Here is a 22,194-nt window from a genome sequence, read left to right on the forward strand (position 1 = left end):
GCAGGTTTCTCAAAACAAAGGAAAGTCTGAAAGGCACTTCACATTTTTGACTACAGCAAATCAAAGTGATGCATTTTCTCTTCTAAAGTTATAATAGCTCCCTGTAAATCATATACAGAAGAGTCGCTCCAGCATCTAAAATAACAAAAGGGTCAAAAGAAGTACATCCCACCCTCATAAAAGTACTTCAAAAGCATATAAAAGTAGAAGTTAGGCCATGATTTCAAAGGTATCTGTCAATATGTGCTACCAACTAGAAAAAAAAAATTACTTCTCAATAATCCTTACAAGCAGCAAAATACCTGTCTCTTCCCTGGGGCACGACTGCAGCTCAGCTCTGGAGCAGTTTCCTGCTTAAAACCTTTCAGTCTCTGTGGCAGAGCTGCTCCCTTTTCTTCTCCTTTCCTTGACAAGGGTGATCTCAGTCTCTTCTTAATGGAGATCTGCCTGCAGAGAACAGCACTTAAAAACAGCAGTTCCTCCTGAACTGTGAGCCTCTAAGCTCAGCAATTGTAAGGTGGGAAAGTTTATCAATGGGGACTGGAAAACAAAACAGGTATAGCAAGGTGCTGGAGAGAATGCTAGGTTTGTATTTTCCATGTGTGCTATTTATTCAGTATAAATTCAGCTGTTTTTTTGTTAAAAGAAAGCCATTGCCTTCTACATTTGACCAAAAGTTTGGATACTTACATTTCTACTGTAAGTTGAGAGTAAATTTATGTGTTGGCTTTTTTTTTCTTTGTTAGTAGCATTTTTGCAAGATATGTTCATAGTATTTGCATTACAGGTGATGGACAGTGGCTTTTGTTGAGTAAGTGCTGGGTTTTTTATGTTTAGTTGGTTTGGTGTTGGGAGTGTTGGACATGTTGGGTTTTTTTTTTTGTTTATTTGTTCCCCTGAATAGTTTTAATGGTTCTAAGACTCTGGACTTGAAGTGCTATTAACACTAAAGTGACTGGAAGCACTTCAGTGCAATCCAGATCTCTGCACTTCATGCAAGTACAGGTCTGGGATAAGGAATCATAAGACTCGATAGGCCAGCAAACCCCAAGCTTACAGCTCAGGTCTGATGTCTCCTTTAATGAGGTTGCCTCCTTATCCTGTTCCTGTTTAAATTATTATTTTTCTGTACTCCAGAAATCACATTTCCTACTCAAGTGCTTCAGTGCTTTAACACCAAAGAGCAGACATAGGAGTCCAGCCCATAGCCCTGGGCCAAAAGCAGCAAATCTAAGCTCTTAGTCTGGTCCAATAGCAGCTTCTCAACTATACTTTATATGAAGACTATTTCTTCTGCATATGCTTTTCCTGATTTTTGAAGGAAAACTAGAAAGCCTCCTCAGCACTAAGAGCGAAGAGACCTTGCTGCAGGTGGTGAAATGGAAATGTCCTGCTGAGTGCAGCTGATTGAGTGGCTTGAGGACAGCTGCTGTACTCAGGTCTGTGTGTTTTGTAAATGAAGCAGTGACTTTGAGTTTTCATCAAGGATGGGGGGGGGGGGGGAGGGATGGAGTTACAGACAAAGTAACTGGCTAGAGGATGTCCCTGCCCCAGTGCAGACACCTGCACACATGTACACAGACAGTATTAGCTATTGCTAAGGTTACAGTGGCAGCTAGATTTAGTTCTGTGAGACTCCGTTCAACAAAAGCTCAATGACCTATGCTTTCCCACCTGGGAAAGGGATTATCTATCCAGTCCTATCAGCTATGTTGCCTTCTGACTGAGCCTTCTCAGAGAATGAGGACAAAGAAGGGAAAGTAGAACTGGAGAGGAGGAAAATAAAAATAAGGAGGAAAGAAGTTAAATTATTACTTCAAGGAAAAAGCAAGTTGGATGAGACCTCTGGAGGCCATCTGGTCCAACCTCTACTCGTGATGCAGCTAACAACAGAGCCAGGTCAGGCTCCTCAGGCCCTCACCCTGTTGAAGTGCGGACATTCAATCTCCTCCATCTGAACAGCCTGATACAGTGCTCCCTGCTCTTACTGTGGGAGATTTAGGTCACGGTAGTGCCCATTTCTTTCTGTGTTTCTAGCCTCTGACCAGCAGGATTATACTTGGCTTAATGACAAGACAGTGTTTTCCCTATGAGATGTAAATATAAATTATAGCTTTTGTTTTTAACTATGGTTTCTGTTGAAGGGTAACTGCAATATTAACAGCATTGCAGAATTGAACAAGGTACCTCTCAGCAGTGGATGTCAATGTAAGTGCTAGCAACTTACTATATGCCATAATGTGCTGTCTACCTTCTGATGCTCTGGACCAAGCAGTCTCAGCCCTAACACTGTACTGAGCGAGGGCAATGTTGAGCAAGATAGAACATTCTTTTCTAAGCATTTGCTTGACCATCATAGCCAGCAAGGGAGAAAACAGTAAAAAAAGACACTGTAAAAAGGTGAGGTACCACTAAGAGGTACTCAAATACCCATTGTAGCTGTGCTACACAAGGAGATACAACCACATCTAGTTCGTGTTATTACAGATTTCTCACTTAGCCAGCTGTGAAAATTACAGGTCAGGACACAAGCCATGAGTGAAAATGGATACTTCAGGCAGGCCTAGACATGAAGACACAGTCTTCTGTGACCTATTTTCCTAGATAGCTTCTGTGAGTTTTTACACAAGAGGACACGAATACTTCAGTTGTAATCTCTGTACCTGAATACCTAATTTTTGTCTATTAATACCATCCCGCAGATTAAGGATTCTATAGTAATTTATTCAGTGGAGACTTGCAGAAGAGCAAGTGACAGTGAACAAAAAGGCTTAGTGTAACTGCTTGTACAATGCCTCTCTCTCCGACAGTGGTTCAACTTGTGATGGAAGAGCAAAATGTTACCACAGAAGTCCCTGCAGCCCTAAAGCGCCTTGCCAAATACGTAGTGAGGGGTTTCTATGGAGTAGAGCACTCCCTGGTTGTGGATGTACTGACCCGCTACCCCTGTGTGAAAGAGGATGACTTGTTACAGCTGCTCAAGTACGAACACAAGCAACTGCGCACTGTTCTCAACACACTCAAGGCAGATAAGTTTGTGAAGCTACGTATGCGAGTTGAAACAGGGCCTAATGGGAAGAGCACCAGGCTCAACTACTATTACATCAATTATAAGGTGCTGGTAGATGTGATAAAATACAAACTGGACCATGTACGCCGGAAGATAGAAACAGATGAGCGGGATTCAACTACCAGGTCCTCTTTTAAATGTCCATCTTGTTCTAGCACATACACAGACCTGGAAGTCAATCAACTCTTTGATGTATTTACAGGTGTGTATTTACAGGCTGGTGAGTTATTTCATTTTGACACAAATGTAGGATTTAGTATATGTTTTGACCAAGCCTTTTTTTTTTTGAACTGTAAAACTTTGAACTAAAACCAGCAGATGCTCTTTATGCTTGCAAATGTCTTTACATATGTTTGTGAACTAAGAAGATCAGAAAAGAAGGAAATTACTATCTACTTCATGTCTAACCAACCTAAGTTTTCCCCCCCAGTATGGGTACTTTTCTCTTACATAGCTAGCATGGCAATACAGTCTCAAAAGAAAAAAAAGTAAACTTGTCTTAAGAACTTTTGAATTCTTTTTGGATGCAATGAACAAATGTAGAAACTCTAGTAAAGCTGAGAGTATTCTGGAAACTATCCAGGTGTGGATTTCTCAACAAGTTACTGCTTACCTTTTGCGTTCTGCGAAGATGAGATTTTCCAATTGTGATAACGTTGCAGAGACTTTCCGCTGTACTTACTGCAATACAGAAGTAGAGGAAGATGCCTCAGCACTGCCTAAGCAAGATGCTCGAACCTTGCTAGCAAAATTCAACGAGCAGATGGAACCTATCTTTGTGCTACTGCGTGAGGCAGAAGATACTGTTCTGCCATATGACTTGTTGGAACCTCAGCCAACAGCAATCCCAGGAATATCAGAAAGGTATAAATATAACTTGCCTATCTCCCAATAATACAAGCCTCTCCAGCAGCCTTCCAGTTGTAGCATCTTTGAAATACCTAATCTACAGGCTGCTTTATTTGATTTTGCCTTGTTCAGTACTGTATACTGTACATGATGGGAAACTCCTTAATGAAGAAGCCTGAATTATCTGTGGCATTCCAAATTGCTACAAATTTACTTAATTTAAGGAGTTGTTTTCTAGACTTCTCCTTTGGTTAATATAGTTCCCAGCCTTTCCTGTGATAAAGTAATGTTACTCTACAGGTATGCTTTTATCTAGAGATGCATTACTGAAGAAACAGTGCAAAAAATCAATAGTTCAGAATCACTTGTTTCTATTATGAGGTAAGGGGAATGAAAATTATTTAAAACTAGAGAGAACCTGTTAAAGCTAGGTATCTAAAACTTGTTCCTTCAATTGTTTTTTTCATTTGGTTAGTTGGTTAATCTCAATGGGAAGCAGGGCTCTTGCCTGTATTTAATCTGCTCAAAATGGCTATCATTTCATTTAGCTTTGACCAGAAAGTATGTTCAAGCACGCTGGAACCTTATAGCAGACCTGAAAAATGGGCCACCCAAAATTCCTCTTTTGGCAATACATATAGTCAAAACTTAATTATTGATGTCCAAGATTCTAAGCACAAGAAGAAACAGAAAGAAAAAGCAACTAAAGAGCAACCTATCTGGATGACACACAGCACTGTGGAAGGAGCAACGTCAGCCATCACCAACAATGCTGGTAAGTTTTGAGTACTGATAAATAATTTAGCAGCGTGTTGCTACAATTAAATGTAGCTTTCCTATTGAAAATGTTATGCAATTGGCTCATAATATACAATAGTCCTTCAATTCCGGTCTAGTGACTATCAAAACTTAGTTTCTGAAAAGTATTTTTTAGACTGCTTTACATAATAATCCTAAAGCCAGAAGTTAAACACCATATCCTGCAATGTTACTGCCTGCTTAGAGCCAGAACACTGGTACTGACTTATAAAGCAGAAAGTTCTATGAAATGCCTGTGCTTTAAAGAATGCTAAACGAAGTAGGAAAAAATATTTCATTTACACAGTATCTGTGGTAACTAAAACTATTCATAGCTCTAATGTATTGTGTATTAGGAACAAACGCTTCTGAAGAAGCAGAGGAAACTGTTAAAGAAACTGTCACTGAGAATGAAATCATCAAGACTCTTCTCATCCACGAATCCATGAAGCCCTTTTCTGGCACAGACCATGCTCCTGCTGTCAAAAGCAAACTACTTGAACCAGGCAGTGACACTAATGAGTCTGAAAATGCCAAACACTTTAGCACAGTAATAACAAAAGTAGCAGGCAGCAAGTTTGAACAAGAGGAAGAGCAAGAAGTACTAGATCCTATTTTAATGGTAGCTGGTCAGCCTTACTCATATGGTGAAATTAGTGAAAATCCAGAGCTTGTGTCTCTCATGACAAATGAAGAAAGAGAAGCTTATATAAAAGTAGGACAAGAAATGTTCCAGTCGGTGTTTGAGTAAATATGACTGCACTGAATATACAAGCTTGTATTGAATGGGTAAAGTTTTCTTTTGGACTAAGACAAAGTTAACTTAGTCATTTAACTTATGATCTTAAATTTACCACTGATGGGTTATGTTTTGTTTGAATGTCTTCCGTTAACAAAATCCTAATCTAAATACTGCCTGTAGGAGGTAAGTACATTTCAGAACACTGGCATTGCAGCAAAAGGAGCCCAAAGTTACTAAGGGTTTTCTGTTGACTTAATGCTTATACTTTTGTGAATGCTGTAATCAGTAATTTTGGAACATACAATATTCTGTTCATTTTGGAATTATTTGATCTGATTAAAATAAAGTTTCAAAAGCAGTGTCATAACCTATTTAAAAAAAAAGTCACTGTACCTTCCCTCCTACAATCAACAAAAGTGAATCAAATTCCAACAGGGTTTGGTTTCACTCTGTACCAGTGTGCTCCATGAATTGGATTGTAGGTTGTTCTCTATGCACTAGTATTGTTATACAGCAACTTCATGCAAAGAGCTGCTACTAAATTTTGTTAGCAATAGAAGAAAATCAGCTCTGGTATGTTAACTTTCATCTTAAAAACAACAGAAAGGAGAAAAGAAAAACCTAAACACCTTTTCACTTACTGTTCCATACATTGTTCCTAAGGGAACAGCACAATGAAATTCAGAATCTTGAACAGTTCCAAAAAATGTTTGTTCCCATTTCACTGTTATTTCCTTACAGAAGGCTGTACAGCAGCCATTTAGTCACCCCAACAGGTGCCTTTCACACTTTTTTTTCTAAAATGCCTACAGTGGGTAGTGTACTATAATATTTATTTTGGTTCAGATTGCTGTGTGAGCAGTTTACCAAGCAGAAATTTTGATTCATACTCTTCTGCACCCATCTTAAGAAAGATTTCTACTACTACTGGAAAGAAAGACATTCTACTCAAATGGGAAGTTTTGATATCTGAGTATAAGATACAGCTTAATTCCTTTGGCAAATATACTATTTCAGCAGGCAATAATTAAAGCAGAATATTATTATATATTTTGGTACAAACTGAAATAGAAATTATCTGAACATCAGGAAATGCTTCCTCACTGTGAGTGTGACTGAGTGCTGGAACAGGTTCCCTATAGGCTGTAATGTCTCCCACGTTGTAGATTTCAAAGTTGTCTGGATGTGGTCCTGCTTGAGCAAGAGGGTTGGACAAGATCACCTCCAAAGGTACCTGCTAAACTCAGTGATTCTGTGAAGAGAGAAAGTGTGAACAAAAAAAAGAAATACCAAAGGTAGATAGATTAGTATGGAGAGAATTGACTTACAGTGTCAGAGGCAGGAGAATGTCGAAGGCTTCATTCTTGTCACAGAGTAACTCACCCATCATTGAAGGTTTTCTTCCATGAAAAATGTTTCTTGTTTGCAAAATGGAGAATGTCAACTCTTTCTCCTGTCTCACGTCTCATTTAACTGGGGGAGCTAGCCTTAAGTACAGCCTATGGATTACAGAACTACAGCTCTGAACAGTAACATAATTACAGGGCAGTTTCAGTTATTTTTAGGCTGCTTTAAACAACACAAGCCTTTATATCCTCAACCCTACCAAATTACTAACAAAAACTAAGACAAAAATGCTATTTCTATACAGAATTCTGACACACAATACTCTATTATTTCTAATTAAGATTTTGAAACAGAGACTTCCTTAAGCAGTTACAACACTCAGAACAGATACCATAATAGAACTGACTTCTCAAAAGCTATACCCAAGAAGTCACTCATCTGTAATTAGCATACAATAAAGGTAAGAACTTTTCATTGGTTATTTGTCTCAAGTTGGCCTATAATTTCTTACGGTTGGTTACTATTGCCTCTTTCTTCCCCTCAGCATGTCATCTTCCTGACAGCTATAATTACATCAACTTTACTATTAAAAAAAAAACAACAAAATTCCTCCCTTCCTTACGTGGATTTTTAAACAGCATTTAATCCTGAAGTTGCAACTAAAGACTTCACCTGCACTGCACACTATCAGCTTTCTTTATTGCTCCTGAAGCTGTTAGAGCGAGACTCCATACAAAGAGCTGTCCTAAGTACAAGGGCTTTAAAATAAAAGGTTTGTTCCCTGCTATGCCTACCTGCAGCAGTAGTATAATTCCCGCTGGTGTGACTACGAGATCAGTACTACTTCTCTGTGGACATTATGGCATACAGTGCTGGTGATGAATGTAATTAGGGTAAGTACTATTCTTTATCTTGTCTCATTCAAAATTATATTTAACCAATCCATCCATACAACTAGGCATCCTTCCTTAGTTTTGACCTCTCTTATAGTAGACAACCCTTCCTGGAGGATAACGTTCTGCTTCAATATTAATTATGACTGCAACTTTATCTAACATTGGAAAATGAGGCAACGCTTGACAAAGTTGCAGTGGATTTCATGCACACTTCCTCAACTGCAATTTCATCCACCATCAAAGCAAAGCCAGTGGCTCACTTGTACTACACCTTTGTCTCAGTAAGCATTTATAATCTTCACTGAATTCAATCATGCTGTTGAAATACAGTTTTTGCTCAAAATTTCATCACCAGAGTTAGGGCAAATCCATTAAAATGTATTATGCTTAACATTTAATATGTAAACCATATTTTGCCTTAAATAATGTTATGTTCTCTATCAGGTTTATCAATTCCTGTGTTCATTTAGTGATTAAAAGCTTTCATTTTCATCAGCTTGCAATGTCACAGAGTACTTCCCTTGTCCTCTACATACAGTATCATAGTGAGTTTGAAGTCCGCACGGTAACTAAATTGTCTTTAAACCTTTTAATACATACAATACTTTTACAATCACTCCTTATTTCTAATCTGACATTTTAAAATCCATTCATAAAAGCTGAGGCTTGAAATAAAAAAATAATAAAAAGGAAATCACAGTAGAATCAGATTCATTTTATTCAAACTTCATGGTACTTCGGGTTTATTTAGCCTTCACTAGTACTAAAATATCTTCCATACCATATGGCCATATTGTAATACTAATCAAGAAGGAAGAAAATTCTGAATTTAAGGTGATCACTGCTTTCCTGACTGCCTTGGAAACAGCTTCGTCATAACAAATGGTAAACGGTATCTCTACATTGCAGTAGATAATACTGGGTAAGCTATTTCTAGCCCAATTTATGACTCCTTGTTACTAGGAATTCTGATATAATTAGGAACATGAAAGAGTAAATAAAATTGTTATTCTGATTTAGTTTTCTAATCTACTTTTCTACAACCCTAATTCTGCCTTTGCCAGGAGATTTAAAATACTAGGTGCTACCTTGAACTTTTGGGGGGTTTTTTTGGTTGTTTGTTTTTTTTTAATACACAGTAACTTTTAATGATAATTTTCTGTATTTCTTCCTTTGTACATCCAAAACCATTCACCAAGTTAAATGCTTAAGGGAAAAATTCTACAGGTTTACTTTAACTGTTACATGTGAAAAGATATAAAAATTTTCAGCCAAGCTTATCTGGTTTCATACTGAAAAGCACAGAACTGGAAATAATGAAAAAATGTATTTTGGCAATTAACAACAAAACAGGGTATCTACTTCACCTCAGACAAATGTGCTGACAGAAATTAATTCCATGGGCCATGAACCAGAGTATTAGTTACAGGCCAGCTATATTTAGGCTATAAGGCAAGGAGGAGATACAGACTGTATCTACAAGTCATGCTTGTAGAAGACAAAGAAGCTGTGAGACAGGAGTTTCTTTTCCCAGGAAAACTAAACATTTCTCTGAACAGGAGCAGCAAACTATATAAACACCAACACTTAAGTCAGTTAGCTTCCAACAAACTCCTCATATCATTTGATAAGCCAGAGGAAATTCTTCCAAAAGAGAAATTTACAGACAAGTCCAAACTTTATTTAAAACTACAATTTTGAACAAATTATTAAAATTACTAAACAAGTCACAATAAAAAAGATTAAGACAGAAAAAGAACAGTGCAGCAAAACTGAATAAAAGAAGATTCAGTTCCAGCTGTTCCAACTGCCACAGGCAGAAGTTAGCCTACCTATTCTAAGAGGCAGCGTGTCAAAAACTATTTTACATTTTCATACGCTGTCAGAATTTGTGAAGTTAGTGCTGATTTTCCATATGCACTTGTATACATAGAGTTTAAATATGCAGGTATCTTCAGCTTATTCTCACGCACTTTGAGCTCCAAAAGTTTCTGTAAAATAAAGAGTATTAATGTCTACTAGCTTCAAAGCATCAGACAGAACTCTAACAACATTTCAACTTGATAAAGAATATGAATAACGGATAATTACAAGAAATATTTGATCCTTGCCTCTTCTTCACGAGGATTTTAACTCAAGGGCTCCTGAAAAAAAGCTACAGCTATGTCCCACTTAAACAATGTCTTAATCGCTAGCTACACACTTTCAGTGGCATAGCATCCTTATCCACGCTGTCCCTGCATCAGGCTTCTGCGTCCATATTCACCAGACTGAAGTGATGGATTTCTGCTAGCACGGTTATGACAAGCAGAATGGTGATAAGCACTGTATGAAATAGAAGATGCATCTTCACACTATCCTGGAAGATACCGTGCTGTCACTACAACTGCAGTAGAGAATGCTTTTGTCCGCTTATGTTGTTTGAAGAATTGGGATTATCTACACTAGCAGAAAAATACTGCCATCAGAACACCCAATTTATCCATTTTGCACATCCTTCCTACACCTTACATTGAAGAGCTGCAAGCCTAACAATTGTATAGAAGCCTCTAATGCCTGTGAGATGCTGTACAAAAACTCATTTTGTCCCAGAGATTGCTGTGGAGCGCAAGGACAGCTGGAGTTGTCTCTGCCTACACAGAGGTATCAAGAACAAGGAAGATAAGGGGAAAGCCTTCACACATCTGTCACATTCCAGACTATTCCTGAGATGCAGTGGCTCAGCCTTCTGTGGAGGCCTTGGCTTCTCTGATGCAGATATGTCTGCACTGGACTGATGTACCTGTGTCAGATGTGCCATCGCTACGCAACCCAAGAAGAACTGGACAATGTGTGTGTGTACATATTACACACTACACAAAAATCAAAAATAAGTGCATGTTTTTCCCTTGCTGTGTTTTCCTTCTGCCTGCAATCAACTAACAGAGAGAGAATCTGCACCCCACCTCCCCACTCCTGCTTCTGAACTGACTCGTGGAACTTTGTGACACTGTGGTGGTAACTATCTCTCCATTCCTATAACAAACCTTGCTTTTATTTTCTAATCTTTTTACTATTGCTTCCTTCATCCCACATCCAATGAACAGGTCTAGATAACCAAAACTTTTAGAATAATAAACTGGCTGGGCAAATATTTGACTCTTTTCTGAGTCTTTATCCCAATATCGGTATCATATTAAAATAAAAATAAGTTGATTTAGATTACTGTGAAGTTTTTGTAGGTGCAGGAGTTTCATGAAAATTATGATGAAAATATTTATTGCCATCATACACACTAAGAGTTTTTCTAACTTGTAGTATTCCTTATAACAAAAATAATTTTATTTTTCCTAAAGAGATACTCTCTTATTCTGTAAAGTCTCTAGAGCTTTTGTAGCAATACTGATTTAAATACTAGCAATTAAAATTTAAAATATTAAAATGAATATTAAAATGTTAAAATATTAACAACAAATGTAAATGTTTATTTGTAAGTTCTAAAACCATTAAATTATACTATGCATTTTGAAATGTTAACCTTTTATGATGTTTAGTCAAAGAATCTGACAGGAATGTATATAAGGCAAAATCTGTTCATACCAATACATGTGGAGACTATACAGAAAATAATTCTTACCTGGTTCTTTCAGAGTCTGGGCATCTCCTACTAATTCTTGATCTTGCTCTCCACCTCCATGCAATAATTCATCTGACAAGCTGTTGGTTTGGGCCTCTGATGCTACTTTCTTCAGTAAGTCTGCCTTTGTAACAGGTAAAACAAAACTCAGTTCTGACCAATTCTTATTGCTGTTCTGATAAATAAGATATTTAGGGCATGCAATTCTAAATCATAACCCAACAAAACTCAGCAAAATACCTCTGAATAGACGGCAAGTTTAAGGGGCAAGTCTTCAACTTTCACAAAGTCATCCTCATCAGATTTTTGACTTATATTTCCTGAACCAGCTTCCTGTTAATAAAAACAGTGACATTTAGTGCCACTTTATTTTTACTCAAAATTAAGATTTTAAAACATTTTAAGGAGTGCATCAAACAGAAGCGTGCATTAAATTTGTAGATGAAAACTGTACAAGATCAGAAACTACAAATAATACTGAAATACGAAAAAAATAATAATAAAGCTTTACTTCTTTTAGATGCATTTCAACTGAAATATACTCACATATTCATTCACTAACACAGGTGAATCTGTGTCAGGACTGCCGGCCATGGAGCTTTCTGAACTTGCAGCAGAAGACTTGTTTACTACACATGCTGTATCTAGCATCTGAGCTTCATTTCCTGGTAAAGATGAACTTGATTCTTCTGTTTTCATACTGGCCGAAATAAATGATTCTGGCGTATTCACTGTTAAAGGTGGTGTGTTCTCCACTGCATTGAGGTAATGAGGTAAAACTGTAGCTCCCTCTTGTTCTCCTAAAGTCACATTAAATTTAAATTTTAGCTTTTATTTTTGATGTTTAGAGACACTAAAATATTCTGAGTATGCAAGAGTACATTTTTTCTTAAACAAATCATGATTCAAAACTACAAATGAACAATGAAAGTGAACTATACACCAGTATTTTCAACAGCAAGACAGAGGGAAAGGAGGTGGTATCAACATCCATAGAACCTGTCAGTGTTTCTCTCGACAGAAAATGATTTTTCACTTCTTAATAAGCTTCAATTCAGTATACATCTTTAAACTATAACATTATTTCAACTGCTACTAAATGGTAGAATTAGGGAAAAAAACGGCACCAGACAAATCCAAACATCAAAATACTATAATAGACAAATTACCCAACTACAATTGAGTATCAATGGCTGGCAGCAAAAATTTCTGAAATTCATGCTAGCATAAAAAAAATCAACTGTAACACACCTATGTATTTATGATTATTTCAAGCTTCCTCTTGAGAAGGTTTACTGTGTCTACATCAACACAGCCGTATCTATTTAAATTACACAGTTCCATAAAAAAACAACAATCCAATAATTCACGCAAGTTTCATCACCTTCCTTCATACATCACATGCACTGAGATAATTCTCAGAGTATGCAAACTCAAATAAAAGTGTTAATCTCTCAATTAACTTCATACTGGTCTTACCTTTAACATTAACAGATTGTTGTTCAGATGACAAAATATCACTGTCTTTTGTCTTACTCAGTTCTTGGCTTGAAGTCTATTGGGAAGATGAAAATGATTTAGAACAAATTCTACTGATCACGTATCATAGCTTATTGTCTAATTCACTCTTTTGCTATTTAGAAACACTAGTTCCATGTTTTTGTCTTAACTAGTATGAAATATGTGCACGCATTTCACAGTATTCACATGTAAATATATGTAAACAAAATACCTGAAGCATATGAAATACATTCATAGGAAATACTAATATGAAAACAGTGCAACAGGAAAAAAAATATACAAAGATATTTTTAGGAAAAGTTATGTGATGGCTTAGGTTTTTTCTGCCTTTCCAGCTCTGGTGATACCTGCTCATTTTCAGTTGCTGTTTCACTGCTCGCTTGTAATGATGTCTGCACATCAACAGGTCCTTCCTCAAATTCTATTTCTTCATCTTCGTTCTCATCTTCTCCACTGCCATAATTAGTGAGAGCTTGAGTTTCTGCTTTTGATAAACCTAAAAGGTAAATCAACATAACACCATCAACGTATTGGAATTACATATTGATCAACCTCATTCAATTTACTCAATAAGAACTCTCACTGATACATCTGACAGAATAAGAATGGCTGCAAATCCAAATCTGTTTTGGGATTTACTACACTGATTTCAAAGAATACTTTGAAATTATTATGATGATTGCATACTTTCGAGATCCACTCTGAGTAAGCCATGTTACAATAAAAAAAGATCACTCACTGCTCTATTAGTGTGAAACATCACAGCTATAAAAGACATTACTGTAAATAATGGAAATATAAGGAAAACAAAACCATGAGCTGTTGTCCTCAGATCTACCAATTACAAAGACCAAAGGCTCCTCTAGAAACATTTAACCCTTAACAAGGTATTAGTAAACAAAGCACTGGAAAACTTCTACTAGAAGAGAACTGTCTAGAATAAACTGGTAAAAGAAGCTGTTGCTAAGAAGTACTTAAAAAAATTCTGTTGTAAAATTAGTTGGTTAAAACTATGAGAAAGCATTGAATAACGAGTCATAGAAAAGACTTACTTATTGCCACTGGGCCACTTTCACTTTCCTCATCTTCCTCTTGGTCAGAACCATCAGACTTGAGACTTTCAGGAACTTCGTTACCATCATATGCTTCTAAGCCTGGTACTGGTTTTACAGTTTCAGTCTCATCTTTGTCCTAGGAAAACAAGGAATACTGTGTAATTTCATGTTTGTTTATCTAAAGATTAAGTTATGGTTCCTGCCGAAAGGAGTCACCTTTTTTTCCCTTCAGAAATAAAATATCTACAGACTAAAAGCTAATGTTTAAGGACAGATGCCCACATAACAAGTACTGGAAAGGTACTTCAGAAACAGCATCAGATACTACTATGACAGAACACACACTTCAGACATAGCTATAAGGTACATAACAGAGTATTTCATTATCTGAAAAGGCTCATATCAGTTAACTAGCTTTAAACAGGTTTTTTTCAGTCATTAAAATGAGGAAGTAAAAAATACTTGCACTGTTACCTTCTAGCAATTTTCCCTCACTACTAAAAGGCCTCTATTAGATGTTAGGAATACTTCTAATTGCTTATTTTCATTCCTTTGGCAATAGCTATTCAGCAGTTCCTCTGCTGAATTACTGAAGTATCCTAAGTGAGAAAATTCTGCTCACTCTGAATGAATCCCAAGTAAAGCTTGGAGTTTTGCTCCAAATCTTAAGGAATCTTCTATGCGGAAACAAGCAAAACAATGATACACAAATTTCCAATGTTACTTACAAAACAGTATCAGACTCTCTAAGCTCTTGAAGAAAGTGCTTACCCTATGCCCATACAAGTCTCTCTATATATATCTATATCCAGTCTGGATAATCCAATCCAAACTACCTAAAGGGAAGTTGTGGTAAGGAGGGGGTCAGCCCCTTCTCCCATGTAATTAGTGATAGGACTAGAGGGAATGGCCTCAAGTTGTGCCAGGGAAGATTCAGTTTGGACATTAGGAAAAAATCCTCTCTGAAAGAGTGATCAAGCAACTGTAATGGGCTGCCCAGGGAGGTGGTGGAATCACCAACCCGAGATTTTCAGGGAACATTTAGATGTTGAACTGAGGGACACATTTAGTGGGAAATACTGGTGACAGGTGAACAGTTGGACTGAATGATCTTGGAGGTCTTTTCCAGTCTTGGTGTTTCTATGATTCTGTGCCCATACAGGAAAGCATTCAACACTGCTTCATGCATCACCTATATCCTATCCTTGCTTGGATACAAAATTTGAAAGACAACCCCACTCCTCATAAACAATGATTTTGTGCTTTTTGAAACTAACAAAGAAAAAAAGGAAACATTTTAGCTTCTAACATTTGTTAACTTGGAGAACACACAGGTCAACTCATAGTACCTCAACTACTCTGTGCTTCAAGGTAGAACATGTACTTCCTCTTTGAGGTAAAATAAATGACTTGATAAGATTAAAAAAAGAAAATGCTTGTTGCTAAAAATAGTTAAGTGCCATCTCTGTTCACTGCCTTTGCTGCTAAAAGAATTAAGGAATAACTAAACTCTCAGTGCTTGGAGTTGAGAATAGAGGGAACAGCCTCAGATCAAATCCTATAGAAAAAGAAAAATTTCACAGCTGTTTTGTAATATAGAAAAAAGAATAGTAAAAGAAAGCTCCTACCCTAAAGCTAATAAGAAAGTAACACAGACTACTCCAGTTGCATAGCATTCAACATTTAGCCCCTCTTTAGACTTTCAAACTGACGCTTTTAAAGCAAAACTCATTCTACGTAGAATTTCACAAATTGGTAGTACTAAAGATGCTTTTCTGTCCTTATTGATCTCAATGCTCTTGTTGAAAGATAAAAGGAAAGTTTTATAAGAAATGCAATAACCCTCAAAGACTAACAGGAATACAAACAACAACTAAGGAGACAAGATACAAGTTACGTTTACTGAGGCATTCAACAGAGTAACTGATGAAGGCAGATTTTTTTTTGGTAGTCATTTTCCAGACTGACAGCTCAAATTAAAAAAGTTAATTTACTTCAATGAAGTAAACCACTGAAAATAACGAAGACGACAAAAAACAAGATGTTTTATAAATTCACAAACACTGAGAAATTGATTGCTTATAGCTACTGGATTTGCATCGTAGAAAACAGTAAGTGATCTGTGAAATTATCTGAGTAATTAAACACAGTTGAGAAGCATAAACATACTTTGTCCTCATCGATATCTTCAGTAGATGAACAAACATCCACCTGGAGACCTTTTTTTGCCTAGAAGAAACACAAACTATCTTCAGTTCTAGACTGAAGTAACTTAGAAAAATACTGAACTAAACAAAATCTTCCTGAAGGCCACCAGAAATGCCAGTCTCACTAAGAACTGCTTTCTCAAAACTGTGGAAAGCCACAGGGAATTCCATATTATCCAATGTTTACACAAACATCTTCACAATTTTTATGTCACAAAATATTATAAGCATGCAAGCACGCTTTGCCTTTTTTTTTAATTTAAAAAAAAAGAATGCTTACACAGGCTGTTTTTCTAGTCTGTGGCTGAATCATAATTAAGCTATAGAATTAATATGCCAGCTCTGATCAAGACAGACAGCTGCATTTTTAAGCGCTGAATCTAAACCAGTTACTTTGCAGGACTCAAGACAGCCACAAAAATTGAGCAAAATCAGATATGCCTCTGTCAGGATCCTGGATCTGAAAACCCTGAAAAACTCTACAGAGATATTTACGTGGCTCTGTACAAAACAGCCAGGACCTGCCAGTTCTGGCTCAGCTCTGGCTCCACTGAACCCAAACTTGCACTTCAGCAGCAATACAAACACTGACCTTAATCCCAATTCAGGAGAATAGAAGAAATGTCAGATCTAAGTTGACCCCATGCATTCTTATGGCATGGGATAAACCAGTCCTTCATGTAACAAAGACAAGCAATCCACATAACATAGGAAATTAGAGCCAAATCCCTCTGGATTCATGGCATCTCTTATAGACTGTTCCATTCCTTAAAGAAGCCAGTGTCCCACTAGGTATAGCTCTAGTATATCTAAGTTGAGGTATAATTAAGTTTAGCTGATACTACTCTTAAAATCACTTGTAGGACTTGATAGTTCATGACAGATTCATATTATCTTCTGTTGACTTGAGGGATTTCTATGTTTCTAAAAGGCGGCTGAAAGGCCACTGAAGTCATAACTATACTATACAATAAAAAGCACTGAGGTAAATATATGTCTGATTTAATTAAAAGTTACATGAAAATGATCTGTTTTAGTGCTTCCTTTGTAAATAGTTCACATAACTGAGTTCCTAAAAACTGCAATTCCACAATTAAGAAATGCCAACTCATCTTAACAATACTGTAAGCAGTGAAAAAAACAACCAAAACCTGCACTGTTAGTGCAGGACATGTACTCACATTCTGCATGTTCTCATGTATTTCTGAAGACAAATTTTACACTAATTCTAGAAAGTCATACTTTCTACATACGCCAACAAGCCAACTGCTTCATGACTACCTAGCCAGAATAAACATTACAAAAAAGATACCTTCTGACTAAACTACTCCAAGGGAAGCTGTAGGAATAGATGGAGAGATGATAAATTGATATTCATATGCTAAAACACTTAATTTGACTACTTTGTGACCCCAGATCTTAATACTATCCCATGCCTAGATGCACACACATCACCACTTCCCTTTAATCAAAGTCTACATCATTAAACTTATGTAGCACACAGTAACCTATAACACAGGAAATCTTCCTTAAGGAGGAAAACAGTTCATGTTTCTACACAATCAATACTATAACAACACAGAAGTAGTTTGTTAAAGCAAACAACCACCACTCCTCGTACATAAGGTTTGGAAATAGACATTTAGGAAACTTAGAAAAGTCAAATAATAAAATAATGAGACAAACCTCCTTAGCATAAGACTGCATCTCTTCGGTAGTTTCTATTTTTCGTTTACACCTCTGCTTTATAGAAATACTGTTATTGTCCAAGTCTTGCATGAGTTTAAAAAAGGCTAATTCATTAAATAATACTTCAGAAATCTCCACAAGAAGATCTTCCCCACAGTCTTTTAATTTTCTACCAGCAAATTTTGCCAGGGAATCCTGTGAAGTGAAATAAATCTTCAGTTTCTGAAACAAGCTTTCAAGCTTTGAAGACTAAGTACATATCATACTGTTAGCAATTCTCAAAATTAGTTAAGTACATAATAGTTTGTAATCTTTTTAAAATAATTTGGTACTTTAAATGCCAACTGAAAGCTACTAACCTGAAGTATACTACCAAGTTGCTTATGAAAGAACTTGACAAATTCTTTGCTTTCATCATTCTGTTGTGTAAGAGTCAAGACCATACGTCTTACTGACGTCAGTAACTGAGAAGAACATACTTCATCCATGTGTTCCTAAAAGGATATTACAGAGTAAGTTTGTTACCACTTTAAAAAGTTAATCATCTCAAACACTGAGATGCTTTAAACTCGAAAAAAGATGAAAATCAACAACTTAGGTGTTTTTCAAAAATATCTCAAGTCACATCATATGAGTTAAAATTACGTTAGTTCTCCTGAGCAAGCATTTCAGAAATACATTTTCAAACATTTCTATTCAGTTGGGTCAGTTCCAAACAAAAATCTCTGTTCATGAGACAAAAGTCCACTAGCTCTGTGCAATCTAGAAACCTTACCATTTCCTCTACTGGAGTATTTAATCCTTACTTCAATCTCAGCAATGTCTGTAACTCGGTATATACTGGCAGCTGTTGCTAAGATATGAGTTATCAATTTTACACAGAAGTGGCAATTTGAAAGGTATTTGATGGCAACCATACCCTAATAGTAACAAATTTATTTATAAACTCATTTGAAACTAAATCCAGTATTTTGGTCCTACCTTTCAGGGACTGAAATACATCCACATAGGTACAAAATGCAGAGGCACCTGCTTTAGAACTCACTAGACAAAGTATTAACATTTGAAAGCTACTTTCATCATCTTAGAACATGGAAAGGCTATCACATTTTCTACTGATTCAATACAAACAATAGTATTCTATGCAAGCATGCAGCTCCTCTTCCTATTCTCCTAGTACACGTTACTGACAATAGTTCTTACCTTCAGGAAAGGAATGACCTCTTTCATAATTGCTTTAATCTGCCGGTCAAGCTGTTGAGTGTCTATGCGAGGACACGGGACAGCAGAAACTTCACTTGACTGTGGCACAGAAAGACATTCACTCATGCTGGGACCTTGTTAAAAAAAGAGTGTATGCATCTAAGTCATTTAATTTTACTATTAAAGAAATATTGATTTCAAACATATACATTTTCCTCTTAAAATAAATCTATTTACTCAAGCACATTAAGAACCTATGAAACTTTGTTTTCAACATAAAGGAAGAAGAAAACAAGTCAGCCAATTAAATTACTCTTGATATTTAGAATAATTATTCTCTAAAACTAAGTAAAATATGTATATATATGCATACCTTCTAATTTAGCAGCAGTAGCACCCTGAAAATTACTACAGCAGCCCTCAGAGCCAAGGGTACTTTCAGCTTCAATTTTCATACGCTCATATTCCCTCATCCTAGCCAAAGCTTGATCTAAGTGAATCACTGTGTTGCCTATATTTAGAATAAAAACATTTTTTAATCTAAATAAAAAGTTTCCAAAGGATAGACAAGAATACAATGAGAAAGAATCAAAGCTGTAGGTTTTGAAATTTACATATATCTGCAGTTGTATTATGTTCTTTTACAGACACTTGGACCAACACAAAGTGTTTCAGAAGTGTCTAATTGCTCAAAGTGTTGTATTAAAACCATGTGGTTACATATTAGGTCATAAAAATACACTACTGAAGAGTAGATTACTGTAGTCATTTCTGGAAAGGAAGTGAAGGAATGATACATGTGACGTACATCACATCATTCTTACCAAGGTCATCAGTGGCAAAGGGTTCAAAATGTGAAGATGTAGACATAGTACTCCCATTGTCTGCATCATTTTGTTCGCAGTCCTGACATGCTTCTGTAGGGAAGTTCTTGTCAAAAGTTTCCTAAAAATAAAACATTCATCAGATGAGTGCAAAGCAGGGGTTTACCATACTCTCACAGTTGTGAGAATGAGCCAGAAACTTTTTTAGCTGTCATATCCTGAAAAGAGGGTTGTTCCCCAGTCAGGTAATTCTAGCACTTCTTTTTTTTTTTTTTTCCCCCTCAAACACTTCAGCTCTAAGCAAACAGGAAACCAGGTGGAGGACTCGACTGTTTCTTAAATATAAATAAAATAAAAAAAAATAGGGAACCCTGTGATCAGTACTTGCCCTGACCGTATTCACAGGATATTGGCTATCTCTGAATATCAGTTTCCAATTTATACTTTTCATATTTTTCTCCATGTTCTGCTCCTCCCTAATACCATGCAAAAGGCTTTTATGGATTTTAGACAATTACAGTCACCACTATGAATATTTCAGTACACAAGCATGCATGCAAACAGAATACCGGAAAAGTATTTCAAACTAGCTTCTGAAATGAAAGCTTACATCATCTGTAGAAGCAAGACTTTCACTGGGAGTGAGTTCAGAATTTGATGCTATCCATGTTGCAGTATTTAGTGATTTTATACATTTCCCCTTCTCGTTGTTCTCAGATAAATGTCTGGTCACTATATCCTGAAAAAAAAAAAACTGTACTGTAAAAAGAATATCTAGAATTTCTTCAACCAATACACAAGATTCTAAAGTTTGTGCATACCTGTAAAGCATATAGGGCCCTTTGCCTTAAGTAATCTGTGTTTAGCAGCTGCAGCTCATGGAAAAGCTCAATAAGAAAGTGGGGCCGAGATTCATTTTGAGAAATAAGAGTTGCGACTTCGGAATAAATTGTGTCACGCAAAGCTTCAAACATAGAAAGATCACTACCAGTTTCTGCAAGGAAGAAAAAAATCATTAAAAGATCATTTCTCGACAAGTATCCAGTTGTAAAAAAAACCTGCTTGTTACATAAGAGATGTAGATATTTTCTTAAAGCTTATTCATTTCCTGAAGGCAAAAAGGACTTGAACACAACAAAATAATTCTTAAATCCTGTAAGTATGAAACACACAACATTTGTATCAATCAGGTTTTGTTCTTACAGTTTCAAACAGTACCTTTCAAAAGCACTCCTTATTGACTAGAATACTGCACCCACCACAACAATGCTTTCAAATCTGAAAGGTATTCAATGCTGAACACAGACTTTTAAAGCATTTCAAATAAGAAGACATCCAAAGGTCTCAAGCTAATGTAAGTATTCCATACTTTTGCAACAAATAAGCAACATGAAGGAGACTGGGACAAATACATGCCACTCCTTCCCACACTTACATAAATCTATTTCCATACATTCCTGTTATATAATAAAACCACTTGCCCCTAAGCGCATTACACATACATTAGAACACTGTGTGATTCCCATTAAGTCTCACGTTCCTTTAGGAATCAGAAGTACCATTCTTATATCACAACTTTTATGTTATTACATACATACTTGGCAAGTGTTAAATGGAAAAACAAAGTTAAATTTGGAAAACTCAGACTTTAACAGATGCACATTAGTTAGTATTCAAGTTAACGAGATATCAGCAATACAGCAAATTTTACTGTAAAATTGGATTATCTGCCAATAGTATACTGGAATTTTTAAGCCACAAAGGCAAGGTTTTTTAGTCTGCAATAAAACAAAAATTGCTCCCCTTGCCCATTTCTAAATTGTAACAGCAGATTTTACTCATAAAAAATGCCTACTTAAAAATTACTTTTTGTCACAGACTATTTTCCATGCGCAATTTTGACAGACTGTGAACTCAATAGACATGTTATCCACAACTATAATTCAAGGCAGTTTGTGTTGTTGCATTCCATGCTTATTACAAGTAGCCCCTCTTGCCTCATTTGTAAATGAGAAGCTGTCACAACTGTACTAGCTTGAACATCTGCTAAACAGTCTGAGCAACAGGACCAAAGCTAAAGGAGGCAGGAAGCAGCAGGAAAGAATAAAAGGACATTGTTGAAGCTAAGCAATGAATGCATTACCTGGCACTTCAATGCATGCATTTCTGTTAGACTGCTGCAGAATTCTCCTAGCATGTGCTGTAGGAAAGTGGGGATAGACAGTGATAAACACAAAAACGCGCACCAGAAATTAAGACAGGGTCTATACAAAACAGCGGGAGGAACACTGCTTAATCATCCAAACCACATCGCTGCTTATTGTAAAAACTTAACTGGCAAAGTTTATTATATAAACACTAATAAACAGCTCTCAGT

The 22,194-nt window shown here is 36.4% G+C and overlaps 2 protein-coding genes across 9 annotated transcripts in view; one reads left to right on the plus strand and one right to left on the minus strand.

Moving 5' to 3' along the window:
* Positions 1–1,094: 1,094 nt before the first annotated feature.
* Positions 1,095–5,575, plus strand: LOC136048468 (general transcription factor IIE subunit 1-like). Its single transcript, XM_065736118.1, has 5 exons — positions 1,095–1,108; positions 2,806–3,272; positions 3,733–3,934; positions 4,468–4,694; positions 5,074–5,575. Exons 2-5 carry the CDS (start codon positions 2,825–2,827, stop codon positions 5,466–5,468), a joined length of 1,272 nt encoding a protein of 423 aa, XP_065592190.1. The 5' UTR covers positions 1,095–1,108; positions 2,806–2,824; the 3' UTR covers positions 5,469–5,575.
* Positions 5,576–8,941: 3,366 nt separating this feature from the next.
* The window catches only part of PCM1 (pericentriolar material 1), a 43,172-nt gene continuing 29,919 nt past the window's right edge, over positions 8,942–22,194 (minus strand). For 3 of the 8 annotated variants that reach the window (XM_065736974.1, XM_065736973.1, XM_065736980.1), the window contains 16 exons: positions 21,961–22,017; positions 20,639–20,811; positions 20,428–20,556; positions 19,818–19,938; positions 19,367–19,504; positions 18,994–19,127; positions 18,150–18,284; positions 17,788–17,985; positions 16,064–16,123; positions 13,892–14,030; positions 13,187–13,335; positions 12,798–12,873; positions 11,865–12,118; positions 11,559–11,651; positions 11,319–11,442; positions 8,942–9,693 (listed from right to left, as the gene is read on the minus strand). In XM_065736974.1, coding sequence (XP_065593046.1) covers positions 9,668–9,693; positions 11,319–11,442; positions 11,559–11,651; positions 11,865–12,118; positions 12,798–12,873; positions 13,187–13,335; positions 13,892–14,030; positions 16,064–16,123; positions 17,788–17,985; positions 18,150–18,284; positions 18,994–19,127; positions 19,367–19,504; positions 19,818–19,938; positions 20,428–20,556; positions 20,639–20,811; positions 21,961–22,017 — 2,006 coding nt within the window. In that variant the 3' untranslated portion in view covers positions 8,942–9,667. The remainder of the gene's footprint in view (positions 9,694–11,318; positions 11,443–11,558; positions 11,652–11,864; positions 12,119–12,797; positions 12,874–13,186; positions 13,336–13,891; positions 14,031–16,063; positions 16,124–17,787; positions 17,986–18,149; positions 18,285–18,993; positions 19,128–19,366; positions 19,505–19,817; positions 19,939–20,427; positions 20,557–20,638; positions 20,812–21,960; positions 22,018–22,194) is intronic. The other 5 variants (XM_065736977.1, XM_065736975.1, XM_065736979.1 and 2 more) reach the window with 4 other exon arrangements.

The sequence above is a fragment of the Cyrtonyx montezumae genome, unplaced genomic scaffold (assembly GCF_038088225.1).
Source record: "Cyrtonyx montezumae isolate F1298 unplaced genomic scaffold, pur_monq_1.0 scaffold_2, whole genome shotgun sequence".
NCBI classification, from domain to species: domain Eukaryota; kingdom Metazoa; phylum Chordata; class Aves; order Galliformes; family Odontophoridae; genus Cyrtonyx; species Cyrtonyx montezumae.